The sequence below is a fragment of the Nuphar pumila genome, chromosome 7 (assembly GCF_984573655.1).
Source record: "Nuphar pumila chromosome 7, dmNupPumi1.hap1.1, whole genome shotgun sequence".
In the NCBI taxonomy this organism is placed as follows: domain Eukaryota; kingdom Viridiplantae; phylum Streptophyta; class Magnoliopsida; order Nymphaeales; family Nymphaeaceae; genus Nuphar; species Nuphar pumila.
The window spans coordinates 12,914,220-12,941,137 of NC_143255.1; the positions used below are offsets into that span (position 1 = coordinate 12,914,220).

Consider the following 26,918-nt stretch of genomic DNA (forward strand, 5'->3'; position numbering starts at 1 on the left):
ATGAAAGGGGGGTGGGGGTAATCAATATAGAAAGGCATTCCCATAAAAACTTGATGAAAATGGGGTGCTGGGGGTCGATCACCAATCAATGCTATGATAAATTTACATAAAAAGTTTTTTTTTACAGGGATTTACGAAAAAAGTTTGATGCAGCGGTTTCCATGGTAATCAATAGAAAAAATGGAATGAAATGCAGTGTATGCAAAGAGAGATGGAACAAGATCTTAAAAAAAAAAGGATGCCGTCTATCATCAGCTTAAAGATTGCTTAGAGCTTCACTAAAAGGCCTTCAACGTCGCATGTTTAAGTGTAACACTTGGTGCTGCCATAGAACCAATTCACAATGCATTAATTATCACTATCAGGAATATTCCAGTAAATCTATTAAAAGAATAAAAGGCATTTATTAGTGGAACTTTGGAAACAGTTCACATAAGGTTCCGGGAGATGTTCATGATGGTGGCAAACGGCATCCGAGGATTGATCCCTTTTCCAAGAATTATTGATGATCAGGGTTCGAGCTAAAGCATCTTAAGTAGATATCTCCTCGTGATTTTAATTTAGCATCTAGTAAAACAGAGGAAACCACCTCATTTGTTCACGAGCTTATTGGTGTAAAAACCACATGTCCTCCCTTGCCTACCATGGCATGCTCCCAGCTTCAGCCTCACAACAGATGCGCATCAACAGATTTCAAACTCAATGGCGATCACTCTGTTTTCCACGTTTGTATGTGTGCATGATTGCGTGTTAGCATGTGCGCATGCATGATGGATAATAATTGAAACAAAATGAGATTTGTATCACCTAAGCCCCCAACGGGTTTGGTGCAGTGGAAGGGGCCTTGGCCACTACACGGGTGGTCAGAGTTCCATTCCCATAAGTGTCAAACCCCTTACATTAATGAAGGCAAGGGATAAAAGTCAAAGGGTAAGCTAAAGCTGGAAGACTCCCTGAATGAAAGGGGGTGCGCCACAGGTTTACACCGTGAAAAAACAACCATAAGTACAGCAGGCTGAGCCAGCCTGATTAGGTTTTTGATCTTCAGGGTGGTTTCCCCGTCCATGGAGATTTGCATCACCTACATGCACTTAGCCTGTTTGATAAAAAGAATACCCAATTAAATATATCTTAAATTGAACACTTTTTACTGCAATGAGCGTTTTCAAAGGAAACAGTCACATACTCCAAGCAAGGCCAACACCACCTGGCCTAATTAATAACCAAGAAAGCATACACCTGAATATTTGTAAAGCAGGGCCAAAATCACATAGTTATAACCAGGAAATAATCACACATTCCAAGCAGGGCAAAAATCTATGACGTATTTGACATGGTGAAGGAGCTGTTTCATTGCATCACGCATTGAGGGAAAATGATTTCTTGACCCAGCTGAATATTTGTAAAGCTAAGTTTTGATAGTTCACTGCCGTGCCATGTGAATGGAAGCTCTCTGAAACCTCCACGATTTTGCTGGTGCTGAAGTTCATCCTGATTTTGTATATGAGCACATGACGTGATGCAGAACTTGAACTCTATTTGAGTTGTCGCACCACCACTCCATGCCTTGGGCCATTCAACATTGCATTCAGATTCCAATAGACTGCTAAACCAACTTATGCATACCGACCACTGATCAATCATTTGGTTATGCACACCAATTCATGCATACTTCTCTTGAGCGGGCAGCGACACTGCCCGTTTGATTGGCTCTTGGAAGTACTGTAGAGATATAAATATGGCTTCCTGTACACAAGAAGAAACATTGGCTCACTACAATCGTTTTATGATAAATCACTACAGACTCGATGACTACAAAACTCACTGAAAGAAACCCAAATTGGCACCAAGCCACAGGATTTCCTGAAATTCGATCGAGCCAATACAAAGTCAGGATCGATCTGAATTCGAAAATGTCCTGTAGGAAGATCTCTGTATTGCAACTTATATGAATAGCAGGCAGATGTGAGAGATTACCTCTGTCCGAATTGTTCTACTTCCCTGACCAGGGCAAGTGTTCAAGTAGGAATCAAAAACCTCGCGTACATCTTTTCCCTGACAATATAAAAAAGGCACATAAAAACAATTAAAAAGAGACAGCTTTTGTAATATGTTGTCTATCTTTCAAGCTGCTTAAAGGGGTGTCATTGCCTTCTAACTAGAGTTTTTCCTTTGGCTAAGCCAAGGGAAAACCCACCCATCACCTTTGGCAGGCCTGCGGTTGGTAAAACCCATGAGGTTCCCCTTGTCCCTGTGGGTTTCGAACTCAAACTTGTGATATCCCATCAACTTGGTGACATTCACAAGTTGACCCTATCAGATGAGCGGAGCCCACTTCTCTCTAAAGTTTCAAATATATATAAAACCATGAAAATGATTTAGGCCAGTTATTTAGGAAAAAAAAAACAATTTCCAAAGTTTCATATGGATATGCCTCTAGTTAAAAAGTGACTAAAATGGGTATCAAGTAACAGGTTGGTCGGAGCGAAAGGACGAAGGTAGAGGAAAACGTATTTTTAACATTAAAATATCAAAAAACCAGTTTTTTATTGATTAAAAAATTTGTGTCCTCGTATCCTTTCCAAAACTTTTTCGTACATTCAAGTCGAACCTGCATCACGCATCCTTGTGTCAACGTGTCTTTATGACAGCCCACAGGAATTATCCCCCAGCTTTCCGATCAGGAAAAAAACAGAAGGTATGTAGCAGCAACCATCAATGGACAACAAGGGTGCCTGGTCTGTCAAATGACCAGAATATCCTTGCCAATGTTAGAAATTATATAAATACCCTTGAATGTCAGAATGACCTAAATACCCGTGGTCAGCCCAACATATATAACAAAAAGAAAACCTAACAGTTCCTGTATACCTTTAAGCTAGTATCTTCCTCAATATTTTCTTCAAGCCCACCAAGCCCACCAAAAGCAATCAGCAAATGCCTATGACAATAAAATAACCACCCTCTAATTACTAATGCACAGGAAATAAAAAGAATGCCGAACAATATAATATTAAGAAATATTTGAGACTACAATTTCATCAAAGGCACGATTTCTGTAAAGATACTTTTTTTTGTAGAAAACTTTCCATTATGACATGAAACGAGCTGCCCCAAAAGATGTAGATGACGGAAGCAAAAAACAAGCATGACAGCACAGGACAATAACGGATGATATTGGGCTGCTCTTTTCTTAAATCTACAGAGCCAGTAAGATTAATATAAGATACCAACTGTAGACAGCCAACAAGTGCCGAGTATTTGACAGTCAAACTACATTACAATATGCAGATTAATGGTCGCACACATAACAAAACTTTAAGGAATGATTCAAACAGTCAATAGGCCTAAGCCCAGGCTTCCCACTTCCTGCCCCAAAAGTCCTTTTGAAAAAAACAGCTAAAATTTGATAGTCCTGAAACAAACAATAAATGCTGAGAGCCCCTTGTGGCCCCATCACCAAGTTTAACAACTGTGGCCTGTTTGGTATGTTTACTAACTTGGATGACAATAAATCTAAGTAAGATTAAATTACATCTTGAAAGAATAATCAGCCAAAAAAAAGTAACTTCTACATTTTAAAGCAGATCTAAAGTAGATCATTCAGGTAGAACATGATCACCATCACTTTCAGAATACAGTTGCTAGAAGTAGGAGAACCAGGCATGGGAGCAGAACTGAGGATTTTATGTAGGTAGCATCCATGTGCGCAGAAAATAATGCCAGTGAAATTGAATAAATTATTACATATGCATCTACTTTTGTTCTCAACATATTCTATTTGTATGTATAGGGTGTGCAATACCATAAACCTTTTTCACTTAAATAGATCTACAATACAAGGTTGTGTGAATTCAACACTACTTTTATTACCTAAAAAATGACTAAAGTTGAATTTTAATATTATTATGTTCATGGATAACTTAAAAAAAATTACTTATTCATTGGTTTTAAGCATGCTCACATTTTGTTGCACATCTATCAGAGATTTTCATATTATTACATTGATTGGATTGCAATCGGAAGCCAGAGTACAACTTAAATTAAAGAAGCAGGTGATTGCATTCCACAGAGAATGGGCAGCTTGCACTGTATTGAATAAAGTAGACCATTAAAATCAAGACACATGATTTTTGGCTTAGTAAAGCTGTGACATGTAACAAACCTCAACAGGATGGCATTTTGTTATTACAAGCAACTCTATGACAACAACAGGCAAACAGTCAGAAATATCACTAATATGTTTAAAGTATCATGGTATTATATCAATATTTTCATAAAATATTTTAAAGATAGCCTATCACGATATTTTTATATGAGTTATTGAATGATAAGATGAGGAAAATTTATAGATTTTAGGTACAGTACTTAAGGGACCCGATGAATTCAGAATTGGAATCAGGGGATCCTCTTTTTCTTTATTGATTCTTTGATCACATTGTGATATTTTGAAACATTGATGTGATAACAATTGGATGATAAAAAAACTATAAGGGATTGGCCTTCCTTATTTCTATTAAAAAATGTATGAATGATTCCTTGATGTTGACTAAGTGATTTCATCTTCACCTTGGAAGAAAAAAGATGTAAATAAATGTGAATGTTAACTTATTGATTGACCAAGATTTTCCGTATCAATATCAACTGTATTTTCATGAAAAATTTCCCATAAACTTCTTGTTTTTTAATCCTTTTGATATCTTCTGCTTCTTAATATTTTTTGAAACATCAATTATCTTTTTCTATTTTACTCTTTCAAACTTTTATCTGCTCTTTTGAAATTTCCAAGATCTTAAACAGATATTTCAAATAAAATTTTATTATTTCTATTCTCTCAGGCAAATTGGTTCATGGATAAGTTGTTGATAGCAACAGTAGTGACTGATTAAAATTTTGAACAGCCAGAATATTTTTTATATTAAAAAAAATTAACAGTTGGATTGCAAACCAGAGTCACAGGAAGCGCCTAGGCAAAAGGGGAAGCGCGCTTCGGAAGCGCGAAACGTCGCGCTTCCGAAGTGTGAGGGGAAGCGTCCCCCTTTTTTGGGAAGCTCGCTTCCCTTTTATGGGAAGCGTGTCCCCCTTTTATGGGAAACGCGCTTCCCATAAATGGGAAGCGCGCTTCCCCCACGTTTCCCCCACGCTTCCCCCTCGCTTCCCCATTTTTTCATTTTTTTTTTTTTGCTTCCCCCTCACTTCCGGTTCGCTTCCTATGTCGCTTCCGGTTCGCTTCCTAGGTCGCTTCCGAGACGGTTCGGAACTTTCTTCTAAGTGGTCCCACGCTTCCCCGCTTCCTAAATTTTTGAAAGTGCCTCACTTCCCGCTCCCGCTTCCCGTATCGCTTCCCGCTCCCGCTTCCTCGACTGGTAACTCTGTTGCAAACTGTCAAGGAAGATAATATTTGTACCATGTGCTTGATACTTAATAGTAGTTGATACTTGAAGTACTCTCGCTCTCATTCATAATATACAGTACACACATTAAATGTACCCAACTTGTACTGCTAATTGTTATTTCTTCATGACAGCGCTTTGTCATCCATCTTATATCACAATGTTTTTGAACGTTTTTTTCACATAGAAATCCCTTGTCTTCAATCAAGTCAAAATCCAGATGTAGTCTTGTAGATAATACCTGAAAGTTGGAAGTGTAAATTCTGATGAACTGAGCACATCACCATGCTCTGAAGTTCCAATTTTATAATCATACCCACCCTGTACGAACACAATTTTTAAGATGGGAATTAGAAAATTTCATGTCCAAATTGAAATGCAAATCTTATGAAATTTCGAAATGGAGCATCATAAAAGAATAACAACAATGCTAACCTTGAAAGGGCAGCAAGTGAATACAGAACTGATATTGGACGCATATCGAACTTTGTATCCCCAATACAATCCCAACTCTTTTCTAGGCTTAGAAGGGCTAGTAACTTCCCGCAAGCAACCTAGAAATAATAGAGGAAACTAGGACAATGAAGGATAACAAAATAGTTGTGGACAGAATACTAACAAATTAACAATGCAACACTGAATCACCAACGGAACATAAAAATGTAGATGACAAACTTCATATAATTAGAGTGACATGGTGATATAAATGACTAAAAAAAATTCTATTTTAATTGAAATTTTAGATTTGACATTATGCCACACAGACACTTTACCTAGCATGTGTGTCCCAACATTTGTCGCATGTCAACACAACATGATAGAACCTATGTAACATGGATACTCCTAAAAAGGCATCACACCAATGTCATTGCAAGTGCAACACTTGGAGACGTCTTCCACAATGTCAGGTGTGGTCAGCCGCAACCAGGCCCATGTATGCCAGAAACTAGATTTGGATCAACCCAACCAAGTTCAGTTTTCTTGACATTATATATATATATATATATATATATATATATATATATATATATATATATATATATATATATATATATCATAATCACCTGTATCGTTAAAGGTAATTTATCGGCAAGGGTATTTATTGGAGAGATTTTCAAAAGGTGATAAATCTCGGGAGTTTAAAAATTTGAAAAAATATAAATAACAAAAAGCTAAGAAAATAATTTTTGAATTATTTTTCTTTTAAAAATATAAATCAACATGTTTTAAAGGTTTTAAAATATAAAAGAAACAAAACTTAAAAAAACAAGAATTTTTGACAAAAGTATTTATTGCGATATTTTGTCAACTGGCGATATATTGAAACTATTGCGATATATTTTCAATATTATCGGCTACTTTGAAATAGCGGATAATCTATCTATCTATCTATCTATATATATATATATATATATATAGATAGAGAGAGAGAGAGAGAGAGTAGAGCATAGGTGCTTAATGATACATGCTTAATGGTTTTTTTCTGCTCTTTCGGTGTTTTTTTCGCAGTTCTGACCCCATAAATGTGTTGGGCATGGTCGATTTACAAGAAATCCACACCTGGATCATGTGTTTTCAATGAAAAAATTGATATTTGGAGCCTAAAAAATTTACAAAGATTTTGGACCGTTTATTTTTCGAACACTTCAAGAGTTGATCCCTATAAAATCAAGTACATAGATCACATCTCTATGGTCAGAATTTAAAAATAAAACAAAAAAAATCTAAAAAACCCATTAAGCATGTATCATTAAGCACTCTTTCTCTCTCTCTCTCTCTCTCCGTCCTCTTCTTCCAGTTTTCCTTCGTTCGAGGCCTGAAGCGTTTTCCCATCTGCGACAGTCATGGTTGTCGACTTTAGCTATCTTCAACGACTATTTTGATGATCCAGCCGATATTGGTAACTGGACGCATTGGGCTATTGCTCCTATCGGGAAGTTCCTGACCAACAAAGTTTATAGATCGTTGCTTCCTCCGGGGGCGCCTTGGATGCCTGAATCTTCTCTATGGGCGAAGGACCCTTCTCCCCGATCTCGGCTCCTGGCTTGTAATCTTGCACGATAAGGTCCAAACTCACTCTACCTTAAAGAGGTGGGACTTTCAACTGCCAAGCTGCTGTGTGCTTTGTCATGCTGCTGAAGAATCTTCTTTCCACCTCTTCTGGTCTTGCCCTACTTTTGTGGAGATCTTTCGTAGGACTTGGAAGCAACCAGAGGTCCTGGTTATGAAGGAGTCCTTTGCGCTCGACCTCATCTTTTGTCCGGTCTGCCTTCGGTGCAGTATGCGGTGGCAGTTAATCTGGAGGTCGTGGTTGTTTACCACTTGGTGGTTCGTTTGGATGGCGCGCAACGTTGCTATTTTTCGAGAATCTCTGGTTAACATTAATCTTATTGCGCACAAAATCCTAGTGGACGTTTACGCGATTCTGCGTATTCATCTTCTTTATCTTTCTTTTCCTGCTGGTGTTGCTCCGCTCCCCCCGGACATTTTTGGTTTTGCGGCTCCTATGTGAGCCGCTTGTTTTTTGTTTGTTTTGCTCTTGCTTGTTTCTGTTTGTTTTGCTCTGCTTTTGTTCTCTTTGGGTTCAACTCTGTTGACCCTTTTTGTGGCTATGTTGAAATCTTGTTTCGTCTCTCTCTCTCTCTCTCTCTCTCTCTCTCTCTATATATATATATATATATATATATATATATATATATATATATATATATATATATATATATATATATATATATATATATATATATATATATATATATATATATATATATATATATATATATATATATATATACTAGCTGCATGCTTGCACCCTCACACCCATGTTTTCTAAAATTACCATGTCTCATTGATCACACCCACACCCATGTGATAGGATACCACACACCACAACACTTTATGGACACAATCAAACCTATGTCAAACAAGATCAACATCATATCCTTAAATTTATGTATTTCTTCTGATCTTGATTGTTTACTTGTGTTTTTTTAATTTGTCATTGAGTACATTATAACTTGTTACTACTTGTTACTAAACATTCTTAATCTTAATGATCTAGAATTGTTGTTTAAGAATTTTCACTTAAGATGACATTCATGGTTTATTACTTTAGATAAAGAGCTGTAAATGCACACAATCATATATATATATATATATATAGTAAAGAGTGATTACCAATGAAGGTAAGGAACTAATGAGTAGAAATCACACTTTTCTTCAAAAAATTTCAATTTTTTGTAGATCAAATGTTACAGATGTGATTTACATCGTTTGTTTAGTAGGAAACTTGTTTTTAATCATGTGGTTATGACAAGTAATTAGGTTTTTAAATGGGTTCAAAAATCAATGACCCACAATGTGACAGATTTTTATAACTAATAAAAATCAAGTTTTTACATCAAAAAACATGATCCAAGGCTTGATCCTTAGCAAACAAACCATGTTGAAAACACCTATGTGGTTAGATTGAGTCGATATAACTTTCACCTATGATTTCTAGCTCATTAATTCCTTACCTTCATTAGTAGCAAATATTTTCCCTACACACACACACGGTATCGATGAGTTGAGACGAGTAATATCTTATTGCTCATGTTCTTTTAAGTAAATCTAACCTTATAGATATGATCTACATGGTCTGTTTGGTGAGGATCAACTTTTGAATCACCAGAATCCGGCGTTTGTAACCGAGTTTTTGGTGATTCAAAAATCAATGGCCATAAATGCGTCAATGACTTAAGAAAGGTATTTTTTTGGTTAAAAAAACATGATCCAAGGAATGTTCTCTTATAAATTCACTATGCTAAACACATCTACACGATTAGATTGTCAAAACAACTTGCATTTATAATTTTCAACTCATTGACTGTTACACAGACACTCCATTTTTTCCTCTGTACCCGTGTTGAAGCGTGTGTCCCTGTTGACACCTGGACACGCCATTTTACCCTTCATACATAAAAGTTTGTATTCAATTTATAATTTATAATTACATTTTTAGTTTATAACTTTATATTTTCAGCATATAATATATATTTTAGATATAGCATATATATTTAGATTATATTCAGTTTATTTTGAAGTTATTTTGTATTCATGTGATATATATATATATATATATATATATATATATATATATATATATATATATATATATATATATATATATATATATATATTCTATGGTGGCACCGTGCCACCATAACTTATGGCAGCACTAGGGCTATCAACAGGTCGAGTCAGAGCTGCGTCAGGGTTAACCAGGACCCGACACATAATTAATGATTGGGTTCAGGTTTTGTCAGGTCACGAAAATGGAATCCCAAACCCAAACCCTCATAATTTTAGAAAATTTTTATTAAAAAATACATGTAAAATATTCGGGTCGAGTACTAGGAAAAAAAAGCCGGGTTGGGTTGGGTACCCGGAAAAAATCATGACCCAAACCCCATCGGCATATTGCTCGGGTCGGGTTCGGGTCGAGCCAAATATTATCCGGGTTGGCATTTTACATGCCCATATCCGGGAATTCAGGTTCGAGTAGGGTGAGGTACCTGATACAAACCAGACCTGTGACAACCTTAGGTGGTACACACTTGATTTGCATAGATCTAAGCTCCAAATGCAAAATCTAACCTTTGGATCATGTTTAACATGTTCTATTTACTATTTTCATGTATTAAAGTTTACTGAAATATGACATTTTATACCATTTCTAGACCACCCTTATTTTCATGAATTGTGAGTCGTTGATTTTCACTCTCGAAAATAAGATCTTATGATGTATTAAACATAATAAAATATTCTAACATACTAAATAAACCATGCTAAACACATCTGTACGGCTGGATCTACAATTTGGTGGTTAGATCCACACAAACAAGTGTGTACCACAGTAAGGTATCATGGTACAGAACCGCCTTATATTTTTCCTATATATATATATATATATATATATATATATATATATATATATATATATATATATATATATATATATATATATATAGTTTTACAAACCTTTCATGCCATACCAAGTGTGTCAGTGTTGTGTCTTATACCATTGTCCATGGCCTTATGGCATAGAATGAGGTGGTACAGATCCAAGAATCTCAGGTCCTTAGATATGAAATCCTCTTTTAAGAGGATTTTTGAGGTTCTGAAATCCTTGTTCTGGACGGGATTTGAGATAAGGCCTTTTGAGGATCTAACATCTTTTTTTGAGAGGATTTGAGATCTGTGTTTGCATTTGCAGCGACAAGACACACCCAAAAGAGGGGAAATGGCACCTTTTTTTGGCTTTTCAAAGTTCAAATTTTCATGTTTGTATATGCATTGACTATCAGTGTCCTCACCAAATTCCAAAACTACCCAAAGGCAATTAGACCTCTGGGATTTTGTTTTTGTGTTCTTTTTTTCTTAATCCAACAGTTAGACATCAACCATAAGACGAGATATAGGTCCCACAATTTTCTAAGTTTCTAAATCACCAAGGACTTCCAAAGTCTTTCCCAACACTTATTTTTTGAGAAAAGTAAAGTTCTTGACCAATAGTTATAAAAAAGTTTAGAGAGTTTGGAACCAGTGTTATTAGCATAAAAAGCTTCATTGCAAGTCCTAAAGTAAAATATAAAAAGAGCAAACAATCCATTCCCTTCATAACTAAAAACTGAATCAATTTGTGAGGCTGGTTACTTGATTCCAATTGGCGGTTGGATCCCATAGCTACTGTAACACGCAGTCCAGGTTCAAGTGCTTGTTTAACCACAACTTCCTGGAACCAAGAAGGTTGTCACGCATGTTAGAGAATGAGATATGTCACTTAGCATTAATTACCACACAACTTCCATCAAGAGGGAGACCAACTATTGAAGACAAAGTGATATAGGGAGTACAGTTAAACAAGGCATTCACATACATGTCCTAGGTGTAGGGCTGCACAACGAGCCAAGCTAGCACGAGCTCGGCTCGGGCTCGACTTTTTTAAACCCGCCTCGGACTCATCCGAGTAATTAAATGAGCCGAGCTTGATCAGGGGTTCGAGTTTGATTAAGCTCGATTAGCTTGATTAAGCTCGGCTGATAGAGACATATGGGGCCTACTTTTAGGCTATGTAGTATTTTTGTTGACCAATAATCATAAAACTCATCTTTAGCTAAGTGGATAATGTGTTTTCCATGCATGTGTGAGGTCTTGGGTTCAAAACCCCCTGTCTACACAATAAATTTCTTTTTTTTAAATGTAATTTAGTGTGGCTTGAGCCGAGCTGAGCCAAGATCGAGCTTGAACTTGAGCAAGTTTGTACACAGCTTTTCAAGGTTGGCTAGATTAGTGATGAGCCTTTTGAGTCTGAGCATGGTTCATGTGCACCCTTACCTAGGTGCTATGATTGTTATTTGAGCTTGAGGACTATCTGAAACTTGCATGTAGCCTACACTACCTATATCAATGGTGCTCACTGTGAAGCAGTTTTGATTTACAAAATCAAAACGGAAGCTTATTACTTCACATAAGTGAAGGCATGCACTTATACATGAGGGTCAATGCCCAAACTAAATTCCTTGTCTTTATCTGATTCAATTAGAGAACCGCCTGTGTCACAGCTCTAGCTCAACCTACACTATCGGAAACCAATACGCTTCAAATTCTAAAAATGCTTCGAACTTGATCCTAGGCATAATTGTGAACATTCATGAAAGGAAATTTAAACCAAAAGGTAGTTTGCAGATGCTAACATAATGCTAGAGATGCAGCACCCTTTGTAGGTTAGAATAAGAGGTTGAGAGTGAAAAACAGGTCCTATGTGTCATTCTAGTAAAAAAAAGACTAACTTTTGTTAGTTTATAAACCATGAATGGTTGTCCTCACAACATGACACTTTTAAAATCTATATTTATTAAGAGCATCCATCATATTTTCTTCATAAGAAATGTATAACTTACTATAATCCAAAAGACTAAGAAGTGATCCATATACTATATCAGTTATATGTTTCTGCCTTACTTGCTGACGATTTGAAGGTGCAAACATCCAAAGCAATCACAAAATCCATTCGTAGAATTTAGAAGAAAAAAGAAAAGAAAAATCTCCTGTAAGGGATTAAATGTCATGGGCAGGAGAAAAATCAAACATATTAGCCAAGAAAGCTTGGGCTTAAATGTTAAAACCCATGGTCAGCAATCCACAGATTGACCACACAAAGTATCATCAAAAGAGGGGTTTCTTTTTTAATTTGCAAGAAGATCCCAAGGCATGAAATTTTGTAAACAATCAAACTAACACAAGATGGAAGGCCAGTTCTTTGTTAAAAATCTCTTAAAGATAATGATATCATTGTCACGAAATGGTGCAGAACCCAAGACATTCCAAATTATAATCCAAATGCCAGATCAAAATACATTTGAATACTAACAAGATACAAACTAATACAAGTTTTGTGAATAAATAATTTCATTCATAATGAACAATAAAAATACATAGAAAATAAATACATGAAAACCTCACTACAAAATGCACTCAAGAGCACTCAAAAATATCTAGAACTACTCATCACTCTCTCATTTTACAAAGGCACGCACCCACCCATATTTATAGAGAAAAGTAGAGGAGAGAAGATGAGAAGTGGCTTAGAGAGGGGAAGTCCTCTCTCATTAAAGAATGAGAGAGAGCTCCAACCGCTAGAGTTCTAGCCGTGTCAAACTAGCTTTAACTTGACTCCCATATATTATATATATATATATATATTATTACAATATATATATACTTATATTACATTAATCTTAACAATAATTGCAAGCAGAAAATGCTGTAAACATGCCTTAAACAGATTTTCCAACAAACACTGTCAAAGTGTATAGTGATCAAATTTTAACCTCCCCATTAGATGCACGTTGAAGCACAACAATGAGCATTGATACTTCACTTTTATCCCATGTTAAAATTGACACTCCTAAGCACTTTATTTTCCAACATAGAGGTGAGCAAAATAAAAATGTGACACATGGTGTCTCACGTCCAACACTTTTGGTGTCTTAAACACAAAACGTATAATGTTAGACACTGTGTCCACCTTATTTAAACCCTATTGTCTCTCATTTCATACCTAAAGGTGTCAAAGATTCGAACCTTGCCCATTGTTAGGACCTCATCGGAACCAAGTACGAATAAACTGCTTGGTTTGCGGAACCCTGTCCCTTTCTCTCTATTTTGCTGGGTCCAAACCCTACCAAGAAGGCTCTCTCTCTCTCTCTCTCTCTCTCTGTGTGTGTGTGTGTGTGTGTGTGTGTGTGTGTGTGTGTGTGTGTGTTGCTACTTGAGAACAGGTCAAGCCAATCAATGCAAGGACTTTCTTCCCCACAACTGACCACCCGCTCAGCCTCCTTTAACAGCCAACTCTTCATCACAATTTTGATGCGTGTTAAATTGTATGGTGCCACGTACAGAGGAGGGAACCGAGGCTGCACCCTCTCTTTTTGTTTTGAAATAGTTCTTATTCTTTACTTAATTATCTTTCTCTCTCTCTATATATATAGAGAGAGAGAGAGAGAGCAAAGGGTAGCTGCCTACTTTGCTTTGTGCTTACCATAGTCTACTGGGCTTTTGAAGGGTTCTTTTTCGTGTTTTTCTCAAATCTGACCATAAAGATCATTTTATGTGCTTGATTTTATAGGAATCAACTCTTGCATTGTCGGATTCTGATGCACGAGTAGGTTTTTATGAGGATTGAAAATCGACAGTACAAATTTTTTATAAATATCCAAGGCTTAAAAATCATATTTTTTAATCAGAAAAATACAATCCAAGTGTTGTTTCCTAGCAAATCGACCATGTTGAACGCATCTGCAGGGTCAGATTTGCAAAAAACAATCTGGAAACCCCCATCCTTTCACCATAGACTGCGGTAGGCACAAAATGGAGTAGGAAGCTACTCTCTCTCTCTCTCTCTCTCTATATATATATATATATATATATATATATATATTATACATTAGTAAGTAACATAGCTTTCATCACATGATAAGCTATTGCCTTTATTGCTTTGCTGCTAGAAATAATTAATTTCAAATTAACAAGCTCATTCTTACTGAAGACATTAAAAAAGAAATCTTTTAATTTAAGAGAATGACAAGTCAGAAGAGAGAGAAAGGGGTTGTATGAGCAGCCTGACCTAAGAGATGTGGAAAATAAAAAACAGAAGGTAACAATGATAGAAGTAACATAGCTTTCATCACACGATAAGCTATTGCCTTTATTGCTTTGCTGCTAGAAATAATTAATTTCAAATTAACAAGCTCATTCTTACTGAAGACATTAAAAAAGAAATCTTTTAATTTAAGAGAATGACAAGTCAGAAGAGAGAGAAAGGGGTTGTATGAGCAGCTTGACCTAAAAGATGTGGAAAATAAAAAAGAAAAGGTAACAATGATAGAAAAGCAAGTGAGATATAGCAAAAACTGAAGAATTTGATCCCAATCATTCAAACTCCAAATGAAATATAAGAAATAGTCAATTTTTCATGGATATTCCTTTTGAAAGTTAAGAACACACGTCAGAATTAGTTACCTACTACTATAAAAGTGTTGTGGTCATAGGTTTCCACATGCATTTAAATGGAGAAATGAGCATTTTCAGGAGCCATGTGATGCTAGAAATGAGATCAAAGGATATGCATATAACTATTTAATGTTACCATAGCCTGAGACCAAATGCAAATATAGAAACCAGAGAAGATATTTCCATTTGACAAAATTGTACACCTTTTGAAAATTATTCAACACAACAAACACAAAAATTGGACATACTGTATGTAACAATCAATCTATGAAAAAGAAGTCTATGAAATGCTTCAGGACATTTCAGCAAGAAAATATTAGCTTCTCCTTTTATATATTATAAGACAGTACACTTTACTCGGTTTTAAAGAGAGAAACTATGCGAACTGGATTCTTCTTTGTTGCCCTACAGAATCCGAATACACCACTAACTAATTAGTTGTGAACCAAACACGATAACAATAAATGTTCCCTTGGACATCATGACCAGGTTTTAATTATTTAGGGTATGTTTGTTTTAGTCACATTTGTGATTCGTCAGCTGTGATTCTTAACCTGTGATTCCTGATCACAGGTTCAAAAGTGTGACCAACTTTTACAAGTTAGAAAGTGTATAGAATCACAGCTGAGACTCCTCACCCTGTGATTCAACCTTCACAATGTTCACATGTTTGTGCTACTCTGTGAAAGTTGTGTGGTTGTGATTTATAATCAAAAGAACTTGAGAAAACTCATTTTCAGATGACATTGCAAAGCCCTTAGTCTTCATGACAGTTATAAAAAAAGTTTTATATTCAATCTCCATTACTGGAATAGGGAAGAGCACTCCAGCTCTCATATATGGATGAAACCAAGTCTTCAGTGTTGAGAATAGGTGGTTTTAAGTTTAAGCCTTCTTAGATTAGAGGTTATTTGAAATTTTATTTAATAATGGACTTAGATGTAATTTCTTCTTTTTGGCTTCTCTCTATTTAACATAGAGAGTAGCTGCCCTAATAAGATAACAAGTTTACTTTCTGTGCAGCCGTCTCTCTCTCTCTCTCTCTCTCTCTCTCTACCTAAGGTTAGGTGCATCTCATCAATCCTTCAACATGGTATCAGAGCAGTCGATCGTGGGAGCGTGATCGATCGTGAACAATCTACGATTGATCTACACCTACGAAGAAAATTTTATATATTCAAATCAGGTCAGTTTTTTTTTGTAAGATTTGTCATCAGATCTAAGGGAGCATCGTGGGAGTGTGTCTTCAGATCTGGCAGCCGTAACCCTTGAGCCATGCCGTGATTTTTAGGTTTGACAGCTTATAACAGATTGTATGTGCTGTTGCCGTGATATTGTATCGTGTCCCTTGAAGAAATGATCTTCCTTCTTCATCTGTCGTGATTTCAGCATCTACCGTGATTTCTGCTGGGTCGTGATTTTTTTTTTTCATGCTGTCGTGAGTTACAGCATCTATCTATATGATTTCAGCAGCAGCTGTCATGATTTACAGCTGTCATGAGTTCAATATCTGTCGTGATTTCAGCACCTGCCGTGATTACCTGTTGGGTCGTGAATTTTTTTTTCATGCTGTCGGGATTTTTTTTTGAAAGCTAAGTTAGGCAGACCCTCACCAGTTTTTATTCAACGTACCACTGAGTTTTGGACCTGCAATGTATCACCACAAGGAGACTGCATTGACAGCTCCTACCAACCATGCTATCGTGATTTTTTTTCTGTGAAAGAAACATGTTAGTTTCAGTTGTGCTCATGTCGTGAAAGCAGCAAGCGTGAGTCTCTGCTGTGTTGAAATCAGGTCTGATTGTAATTCCCTGTGTCGTTTGTGGGTGTCGAAAACAAAAAGGGGCAGTTGCTGATCTGTGTGTCGTGGTGAAGATCAAACTCAGTTGTTGATCTACATATTGAGAAAGAATCAGATCTGACTAATTTCAGATCCGATTATTTAGTGGATCGTGGGAGTAGACTTGAACTATGCTATTGCTACTGTATATTCTTGGGAACGTGTGAAGGCAAAGCTCGTGAAAGGTTGATCGCGTGAAGGTGATTTCTGGATTTCTTTTTGGACAGATCGTCTGTAGAAGATCGGATCTACAAGTCGTGATGAATCCATGGGTTCCTGATCTGGTGAGTGGTATGGAAGTTGAGCATACGTCGTGAAGCAGAGTAACAGTTTTTTTTGTAGACCTGCATAGTGTGGAGTTTTTTTTTGTCGTGGTGGAGACAAATTAGTGTCATCAATCTGAGTACTTGTTTGTTTTTTAATCCATTCTTTTCTTTATGGCTCAAGTGGTTAAATCAGATGATTATATAACTCTTAGTCGGGCTGAATATAACAAGCTTCTTGCTTTATGCTCATCCTCTTCGAAGTCTTCTGTTGCTAAGGTTGCGTGCTTGGCAGGTGATGGCCTATCTGGCCAAGGTGGTAAGTGGATCATTGATTCTGGAGCATCCAGACACTTGTGCGAAAATTCGAGTAACTTTTTAAGTTTAAATCCTGTAACCGATCAAAAAGGGGTAGTCCTTGCTTATGGCAGTTCTTCCCCAATTGTAGGACAGGGAAACATGTCTATTTCCCCTACCCTTCAACTGTCAAATGTTCTTCATGCTCCTTCTTTTCCACAGAATCTATTATCTGTCAGTAGAATGACAAAAGAGCTGAATTGTAGGGTAATTTTTTATCCTATGGGTTGCACTTTTCAGGACTTGCTTACGGGGAAGAGGATCGGTGGCGTCTATGAGGAAGGTGGTGTGTATTATCTACATCAACCAGTGGGTTCTGTCTATTCTGCTGTTACGTCTTCCTTGAGTCTTTTGTTATGGCATCATCGTCTGGGTCATCTTCCAGTGTCAAAACTTCGTCGAGTCATTCCTCATATACCTCCCTCAGTTTCTTTTCAATGCGAAACATGTCAATTGGGAAAACATTGCCGAAGCTCTTTTCCCTCTAGTCAAAGTCCATCGAGTCAAAGATTATTTGATCTTCTTCATGTCGATGTATGGGGTCCGAGTAGGATTCCTAGTAGGTCTCAGTGTCATTATTTGGTCATTGTTGATGACTTCTCAAGGTTATCATGGGTGTTCTTGTTGAAAGATCGGTCTCAAGGCCCTGTCATTCTTAAATTTTTGATTGTTGAAATAAAAACTCAATTTGACATGTGTGTTAGAATTGTTCGCACTGATAATGCTCTTGAGTTCAAATCCAAAGACTTGCTTCAATTCTATTCTGATAAAGGGATTCAACCTCAATTTACATGTCCTCATACATCCCGACAAAATGGTGTGGCTGAGGAAACATAGACAAATTCTCAATGTTGCTCGGTGCCTAATGATTCAATCCAATATGCCTGCGTCATACTGGGGAGATGCAGTTTTGACTGTTGGTTTTCTTATAAACCGCATGCCTTCAAGTTATGTAGAAGAACAGATCCCAATCCAAATTCTTCATCCTGAGGTTCCTCTTTTTCCTATCCCCCCTAAAGTTTTTGGATGTGTGTGCTTTGTGCATAAGCTGGGTCCTGAACGAGATAAACTTGCTTCACAGTCTATTAAATGTGTTTTCCTTGGGTATCCTAAGAATAAAAAAGGATATCGTTGCTATGACCCTATATCCCATAAAGAGTATGTCAGTGCGGATGTTACCTTCTTTGAGTCTACTCCATATTTCTCGAGTTCTACTCCAAGGTTACATGAGAGTCAGGGTGATGTCTTTCCTCTGCCAATTCCTCTTTTTCCTTTAGAGTCGTTCACTCCACAGCCTGTGGCTCCATCCTCTTGGGAGTCTCGATACAGAAACCCTCCTATAGTGTATACTCACAGGTTACCACCTACCTCCATGCCTCCATTATCTCCTTCTCCTGAGGCAAGTATATCTGAGCATACTGAAGTTTTTGCTCTTGATGAGGATCTTCCTATTGCTCTGCGAAAAGGGAAAAGACAGTGCACCCTTCATCCCATTTCTCAGTTTGTTTCTGAAGTTAATCTTGGGGCATCCATGAAGAATTTTATCTCGGCTTTGTCTGCCTCCTCTGTTCCGCTTCATCACAGTCAGGCTCTATTCGACCCCAAATGGATGCAGGCTATGCAGGATGAGATGGATGCCCTATGCTCTAGGGGCACTTGGGACTTGGTTGATCCTCCAACTGATGCAGATATTGTTGGCTGCAAATGGGTATATACCATTAAATATAACTCAGATGGGTTAATTGAACGGTACAAAGCCCGGTTGGTTGCAAAAGGCTATACTCAGACTTATGGTGTCGACTTTTTTGAAACTTTTTCCCCAGTCGCTCGTCTTGGAACTATTCGTCTTGTTCTCTCTGTTGCAGTGCACTATGGATGGCCCTTGTCTCAGTTGGATGTCAAGAATGCCTTTTTGTATGGAGATTTACATGAAACAATCTATATACAACAACCCCCAGGCTTTGAGGTTCAGGGGGAGTGTCAGAAAGTGTGCAAGTTGAAGAAGGCTATTTATGGCCTGAAGCAGAGTCCTCGGGCATGGTTTCAAAAGTTATTTGAGGTAATGTCGGAGTTTGGATTTGTCAGGTCAGCCTCAGACCACTCCTTGTTTATCAAGCAAACTAGTTTTGGAATTGTTGTTATGGTGGTATATGTCAATGACATCATATTAACAGGAAGCAGTGCCCGAGATATTTTCGCAACAAAGGATCATCTTCAGAAACACTTTGTTACTAAAGATCTTGGTTCCCTTCGATATTTTTTTGTGTATTGAGGCTGCAAGAAACAAAGAGGGCTTAGTTTTGTCACAAAGAAAGTATATGATGGACCTATTAAAAGAGACTGGAATGCTAGGAGCGAAACCAGCTAACATTCCTATGGATCCCAAAACTCATATGTTAAATGATAAATCTGAATATGTGGATAGTACCAGTTTTAGATCCTTGGTGGGTAAGTTGTTATATGTGACCGTTACTAGACCTGACATTTCATTAGCCGTGAGTAAAATTAGTCAATTCATGGATAAACCTACCAAAGCTCATTGGGATGCAGCTATGATGGTTCTCAGGTACTTAAAATCATCTCCTGGTAAAGGACTGTTGTTTAAACAAAATCCTTCTTTGGACGTTGTTGCTTACACTGACGCAGATTATGCGGGGTCTATCGAAGATAGAAAATCAACAACTGGATTTTGTGTTTTTGTGGGAGGAAATCTTGTTACCTGGAGGAGTAAGAAACAAACTGTTGTAGTCAGGTCGAGTGCTGAATCAGAATACAGAGCTATGGCTCAGACCTCAGCTGAGATCATGTGGGTAAAATCAGTTTTGACCAAACTTCAGGTGAAAGTATCCCTACCTATGGTGATGGTGTGTGACAATAGGGTTGCTACATATATTGCCAACAATCCAGTTTTTCATGAAAGGACTAAACATATTGAAGTTGACTGTCACTATGTACGTGACTTGATTCAGGTTGGTTATATTTGCACAAATCATGTATCTTCCGAAGATCAAGTTGATGATGTCTTTACCAAGGCCCTTGTGAGGCCAAGTTTCTCCCATTGTTGTGACAAGCTGAGCATGATCGATATCTATGCTCCAGCTTGAGGAAGAGTGTTGAGAATAGGTGGTTTTAAGTTTAAGCCTTCTTAGATTAGAGGTTATTTGAAATTTTATTTAATAATGGACTTGGATGTAATTTCTTCTTTTTGGCTTCTCTTTATTTAACATAGAGAGTAGCTGCCCTAATAAGATAACAAGTTTACTTTCTGTGCAGCCGTCTCTCTCTCTCTCTCTCTCTCTCTCTCTCTCTCTCTCTCTCTCTCTCTCTCTCTCTCTACCTAAGGTTAGGTGCATCTCATCAATCCTTCAACATTCAGAAAAAAGAAAAAATGCTCAAACACAATATGCACATATCCATGCATGTATTCACAAAAACATGACAACTGAAAGAGAGATGAATCAAAACCTTGTTCAATCCAACATCAACCAGAGTCCCAGAAGAATTTGATGGCTTGCCTTTCAAAGTTACACCTGTTTGGTTGGCACACAAAATAACAGAAAAAAAGGAAAGAAAACAAGCAGAAACAAATGAAAATAAGTGCTCTGAATTTATATGAAAAAACACATTTAAAATTTGAATTAAAAGTTAAAATATATCATTTGAGGAGAAGAATAAAGCATATGCAAGATGGCACTATTATATTTTTACTAGATGTTTTTCTCCCACAAAATATAGATAGCCCTGACACTTCAACACAGATCTAGTGGCTAATATGCATCAACTCTAAGACAGGCACACATTTTCAATATGAACAAAACAAACAGAAAAACCACCTACAGAAGGTCAAAGAGACAAAATAGGCTGCTTCTTGTACTGCACAACTAAATGATTTGCACAAAAATTTAAAGGATGTGCGCCATATATCTACATATACAAGGTAATGATATAGAATGTCTCCACTACTTTTTTCATGGTAACAAGTATCTGCAAGAACTCAAGTACATTGAAAAGTAACGTGATATTTTCAGCAAATAGTAAAAAATACTGATCTCTGTGAGAGATTTAAAACATTATGTGTTTAATTTTTATTGAGTTGTCAAGAAACATCATGTATCACAACAAATTAAAAGAAAGAGAAGTTCAATCATGAAACAAGTGCTTAATCACTACAGTGCATGTATTGCTAATCAATTAAGCTTATGAATGCCAAACTACATGAGATCCAATAGAATCCACAGGCTAATCACATCCATGTGATCTATTTACTGTTGTTCTGCTTGAACACTACAGTTCCACTTAATCTTAAAAAGCCTAAAGAAGTAAACTAAAACACTGAATAAGAATATCCACAAGGGAGGGGGAGGAGGCAGTTGTGGTTGGTGGGGAAGTTTTCAGTTTCCTTGTAGCAGAAAATGGACATCAAAAGACAAAACTAACTAAATACTGCATGACATAGTGGAAGGTGCTCCGTAGTATTCCAATCCTTGAAAATTAATGGATACTAAATGACTGCCACTTGAGGAAAAAAATTCCATGATTCCTTCTTGGGAATACTTTATTCTTATGGTTCATGAAAGGATGTCCATTGTTTTAATTATTGTTAATCTGGAGTTGGAATAGACACATCCCCATTCCAACATCTAAGTACTGCGCTCGCCAAACAAACAGGATCATTAAATCATTCATTTTTTGTGTATTTCCTCAAGAACCACTTCTCAAAAAACTTGCTAGGAAGCTGTAGAAATTTGCATTTATCCTTCTTTTACAGGTAAAGTGTAATAAGAATTGCTTATGAGCTAAATGCATATAAACCCAAAATGCTGCATACTGAACTAAACCACTTAAGGGGCCAACGAATAGCCAAGGGATACATATATATGCTGGAATTCATGATGAGAATATCTTACCTTCACGATACGGCAACCATTCATGCTTGCGTACATGGTGAGGTGCATCAAGAGGAGGTAACAGACCCTGCCAAGCAACAGAGCTCTTATATAGCCGGTCTATACAATGCCACTAGGCCCAACCTCAATTTTCCGTTGATCAGACAACAAAGTAAACAAAGTAAACAAAGTGAAGAAAATGAAGCTTCCACAAACAAAAGCAAATGAAAGAACACAAACCACAAATCTTAAACTGTTGTGTTTGGGGAAGAGGCTGCGTCGCAGATATTGGGGTGTCTCGAGATACTGCAATATTCTTACGAAGAAAGGTGTGCCGCCTTCATAATCTGTTGTATCATCTGACAACATCGTCATGCATGATTTGTCCGATGGAGATGCTTTGTCATCGAAAACAACCACCTGTTACAGAATAACACACATAAGCACATCATCCAGAACAAATCAAGTAGCACATAAAAGCAACCACGAAGAGAGAGGGAGAGAGAGAGTACCTCATCGATTCTGAAGATGGTAGCTGCCCTAGCAATCTGACCTGCTAGCTGAGAATGCAAGCCAAGACCAGAATAAGTGTAAGAGGGCAAGAGCTACAAGGTCGTTCCCTGATTGGTTTTAGTAAGAAAAAGGTGAAGGAACACCACATACATACCCTGGTGGCTAACTCCAACGACTGAGCATTGTCGATAATGGAACCAGCAACAACAATGCTGACAGTTGGGAAAGGAAATAAAGAGCCCTCTAAACTCACTTCCTTTTTCATCTTCCTTGCCTTTTTCCTTCTCTTCTTATCACACTCGCTCTCTTGGTGGTGGTCATCTTCGACCTTGACATCCACCTTCCCCATTCCTTCCTTCCGTGGTCGTCTTCTTCTTCTTCCCTACTTCCCTCCTTCTTCTCTTCTTGGTTGTTCTTAGGTCCTGTACCACACCTGTATTTATATTCAAATGTATTTCAGAAAGAGCGAGTGAGTGGTGGTGTTTGGGGAGGTATGTCTATTTGTTGTTTGAATGATGATGTCTTAACTTCTTTAAAGAAACCCATAAAGGAAAAAGATGCCCAAGAAGGGTGCAGCTAAACAAGAAAGGGTTAACCTTCAATCCTTGTGTTTTTTGCACCAATTTGTGTTTTTTAAGATTTTGACTTTTTGAACTTTTCCAATGAGCAAATGTTGGGAAAAGTTTTTGATGCATGTATCATCATACTAGCACATTTGGACCCTTGAATGACAAGCTCAAAACAACCAACACTATTCATAGTCATTCAAATAAAACAATCAAATCAGAAAAAATGAAAACATGAACTTAAAATTATCTTATGTGATATCATTTGATTACTTACAAAAATAGCTCAACATATGAATTAATAATAAATTGACTGTTAAAAAGGTTTAAAATGTCTATGAAGGGCAAAGACGGCCTCGACAGATCATGTTGGTCTAATACTAGCCAAGTCAGCATAGGTTGGCATTGAACACTACTTCAATCTTACAAGTTTGAGCTTCTAAGCATGGTTGGACATCTGGATGGTTTGAACCATTGGGCAAAACCTTGGCATGATACATACATACATACATATATATATACACATATACATATAACCATAGCCACAAATATCGGTATCGGCTATATCTAAGCGAGGTTATTTCTCACGATATTAAAGGTTTGGTGATACTCGAGAAAATATCAGGGCTTTAAAAATAAAATATATATATATATATAAAAATAACAAAAATAAGTAAGAAAATATCATGTTTAGATAATAAAATACTTATATAATAAAAGAAATAAGTAAAAATGCAAAAGAAAAAGAAAAACACATTTAAGATGTAAAAAATAAATTAAAACAGCATCAATAATTGATAATATCGTGATATTCTCGTGTTATTTTTTAAATATCGTGATATTTTACCTATAATATTGTTTGCTGAAAATACAGTGATAATATCACGATATTTTGAAAATATTGCCGCTATCTGTGACTACGCATATAACATTGAAACAACCAAAGCAGTCCATAAAGCAACTGCTTCTTTTGAAAATATATGGTTGAAGGAAAAAAAGAAGTCAAATATGTAAATCAGAAAATGTCAATCTATAATTTAATCATTTCAAATTGAAAAGTGAAAGTGACATTTTTGACCCAAACAAATAACAATGATTTTTTTTATAATGCCTTTGCTTATATATCTCAAAGCAAACAAAAAGTGAAGGTTATAGATGCCAAAGTTGCATTAACACTCCCACGGTTTCTTTTTTCGGTTTTCAACTTTAGTTATATACTTATACCTCTTTTATTTATTTTTTAAGTACATTTTCTTTGGCATTTTTTGGGTAAAAGCTTGAGTACAACAAAGTATAAAAATATATATTGAGAAAACCATGGTTAGAAAGAAATGTCCCTTTAGCAATTGCACTTTGTTCACTGACAATGCCATGTAACATACCTATTTTAACATTATGCACTAGCATAAAACCTATTTCAAAAGCTACCGTTAGGCCTGGGAAACGAGAAACAAACCACTCATGAATCTACTCATAAAGAGCTTGTTCGAACTTATGAAATATGCTTGGCAAGTGGAACATGAGAAACGGGTGTTCCATTTGGCTTGGATTACATAGGCTTATTAACTACTAATAATGGTTGAAGTGTTTGGCTTGCAAACAATAAGTGAGTTTAAATCATATTGCTTACAGTTTTGAAACAATGCATTTACTTTGTAAATAAGCCAGTTTGAGCTTGGGTCCGTAGGTTTAGAGTTCAAACGCTATTGTTTCCTATTTGAAAATTGTATTTCCTTTTGTAATCAAACCAGCTGAAGCTCAAACTGAAAGTAAAGAAAAGAGTAGTTTACGAAAAGGCAAAAGCCACCTAATTTATCAGCTATTTACAAAAAGTAGTCTACTATTTCATTTAAGTACATTTAGCTGTTTGCTTCTATACTTTTTGTTTAGGACACATGTGGTCTAGAAATCTTTTTCTTTAACAAAAGAACATGAGATGATATAAGATGAGTTGCTTTACAAAAAAAAAAAAACATGCACACACACACACACACACACACACAATTGGCATTCTCGGAACTTGATATCAAATCAGCCACCTGTGAACAGATGACTTGGGAAGTCACAGTTTTTTATGTTGATTATTAAAGAGAACTAATAAACCTATAAATTATAATTACACGTATAAAACTTAAATAACTTAAAGGGATAAACCAATTATAAAGCCTAAAAAAAATGCTAAGTATCATCCCAATTTTCTCCCAAGCCGCTGTTCAAATGCATAATAATATCATAGAACAGAGGCTCGGGAGAAAATCTTTAGTAATTTAATAGCCCAACACACGATCAAAATTTAAGAACATCATGTTCCAAATGTTTCACAAACATTAAGGGTCTATAATTGCGGGATATGGAATTGCAAAAGAGCAGATTAAATTTTTAATAAATGTTCATGCAAAACTAGGACGATGACACACTCGAGCCTGTACATCATCACCGGAGCGAACAAATTAAGGTTTGGAAAGATGGATTCACTGACCAAGACTACCAACCGATCAATAAAGCCCATCAGGCACTTCACGAAAAACTAGTTTTATTAAGCAAGACTATCAGCGAGATCAATAAAGCCTACCAAACACTTAGCAAAAAACTTAAATTTATCTACAATGCCAACGAAACAATTGCAACAGAATGACAGATCTAATGGTAACATGAAAAAAAAAATAGACATACGCAATGACACATTTGTTATCGGAAGGGGAAAAGAAAAATAGACAAGGAAAAACACCAAAAATCGACATGAGCAGGGGCACCGATAACCTTTTCCAGACCCCCCTTTTCGGCCACAGAGAGAGAGAGGGGGAGGGAGTTTAGCACGCTTACCGTATAGAGTTGAAAGAGTCAGTCCGAGAGATACTGGAGAGTTATCTGTGGAGACTTGCCGGTACCCTCACGTCCTTAGCGACCAGGCATCACCCAGAGAGAGAGAGAGAGAGAGAGAGAGCATCACCACCATCGTGGGTGCTCCTCCAACTAGCCGGAAAACTCACCGTAGCGAGAGGGGACTACAGAGGGGTGAGAGGGCGAAGGAGCATGAGTCAAAGCTCAAGAACTCAAGAAGGGTCTCCCTCGTTTTAGGTTTTAAGCTTCTTGAGTGATTTTCAAAAGTCAAAACACCGGAAGACGTGGGCAATTATTATGCTGGGTCGACTTAAGGCTTTCAAGTTGAAGTAAATCAAAAGAGTTGGCACTTGGTGTGTGCGTCCTTTGCCGCAAGCTTAAGCCAAAAATAAGAAACTATCCTCGATAGGCAGAGTAGTAGTCGGGGAGTTTTTTTTTTTTTCTTGGGATAGGCAAGACCCCTAACAGTATATACCAAAATTACATCTTTAGATCAGTCAGCATAGTGGAGAGGATGCCAGTTTGTAGCTTATCCTTCCACAGTCTATCAAATACATTGGAACTAAGGTGAGCTAATTTAAAGGCCAGTTCATTGTTGGTTTTAGGACAAACATGAATTTGACAATGCAAAAAGGCAAATAAGCACTGACGTAAGAAGGAAGACACCCGATTGGGATTTCCACGCCCCTCCAATTGTGCAGTTA

The 26,918-nt window shown here is 36.8% G+C and overlaps 1 protein-coding gene across 1 annotated transcript; it reads right to left on the bottom strand.

Annotated features, from left to right (window-relative positions):
* Positions 1 to 1,125: 1,125 nt before the first annotated feature.
* LOC149831184 (uncharacterized) lies at positions 1,126 to 26,444 on the bottom strand. The gene is made up of 12 exons (XM_090013727.1): positions 26,197 to 26,444; positions 22,962 to 23,240; positions 22,807 to 22,854; positions 22,535 to 22,714; positions 22,316 to 22,382; positions 20,874 to 20,938; positions 11,091 to 11,169; positions 5,829 to 5,947; positions 5,635 to 5,714; positions 2,872 to 2,941; positions 1,978 to 2,055; positions 1,126 to 1,746 (listed from the first exon to the last, which is right to left on the bottom strand). The coding sequence occupies exons 2-12, from the start codon at positions 23,154 to 23,156 to the stop codon at positions 1,663 to 1,665; spliced, it is 1,065 nt and encodes a 354-aa protein (XP_089869853.1). The 5' UTR covers positions 23,157 to 23,240; positions 26,197 to 26,444; the 3' UTR covers positions 1,126 to 1,662.
* Positions 26,445 to 26,918: the final 474 nt, after the last annotated feature.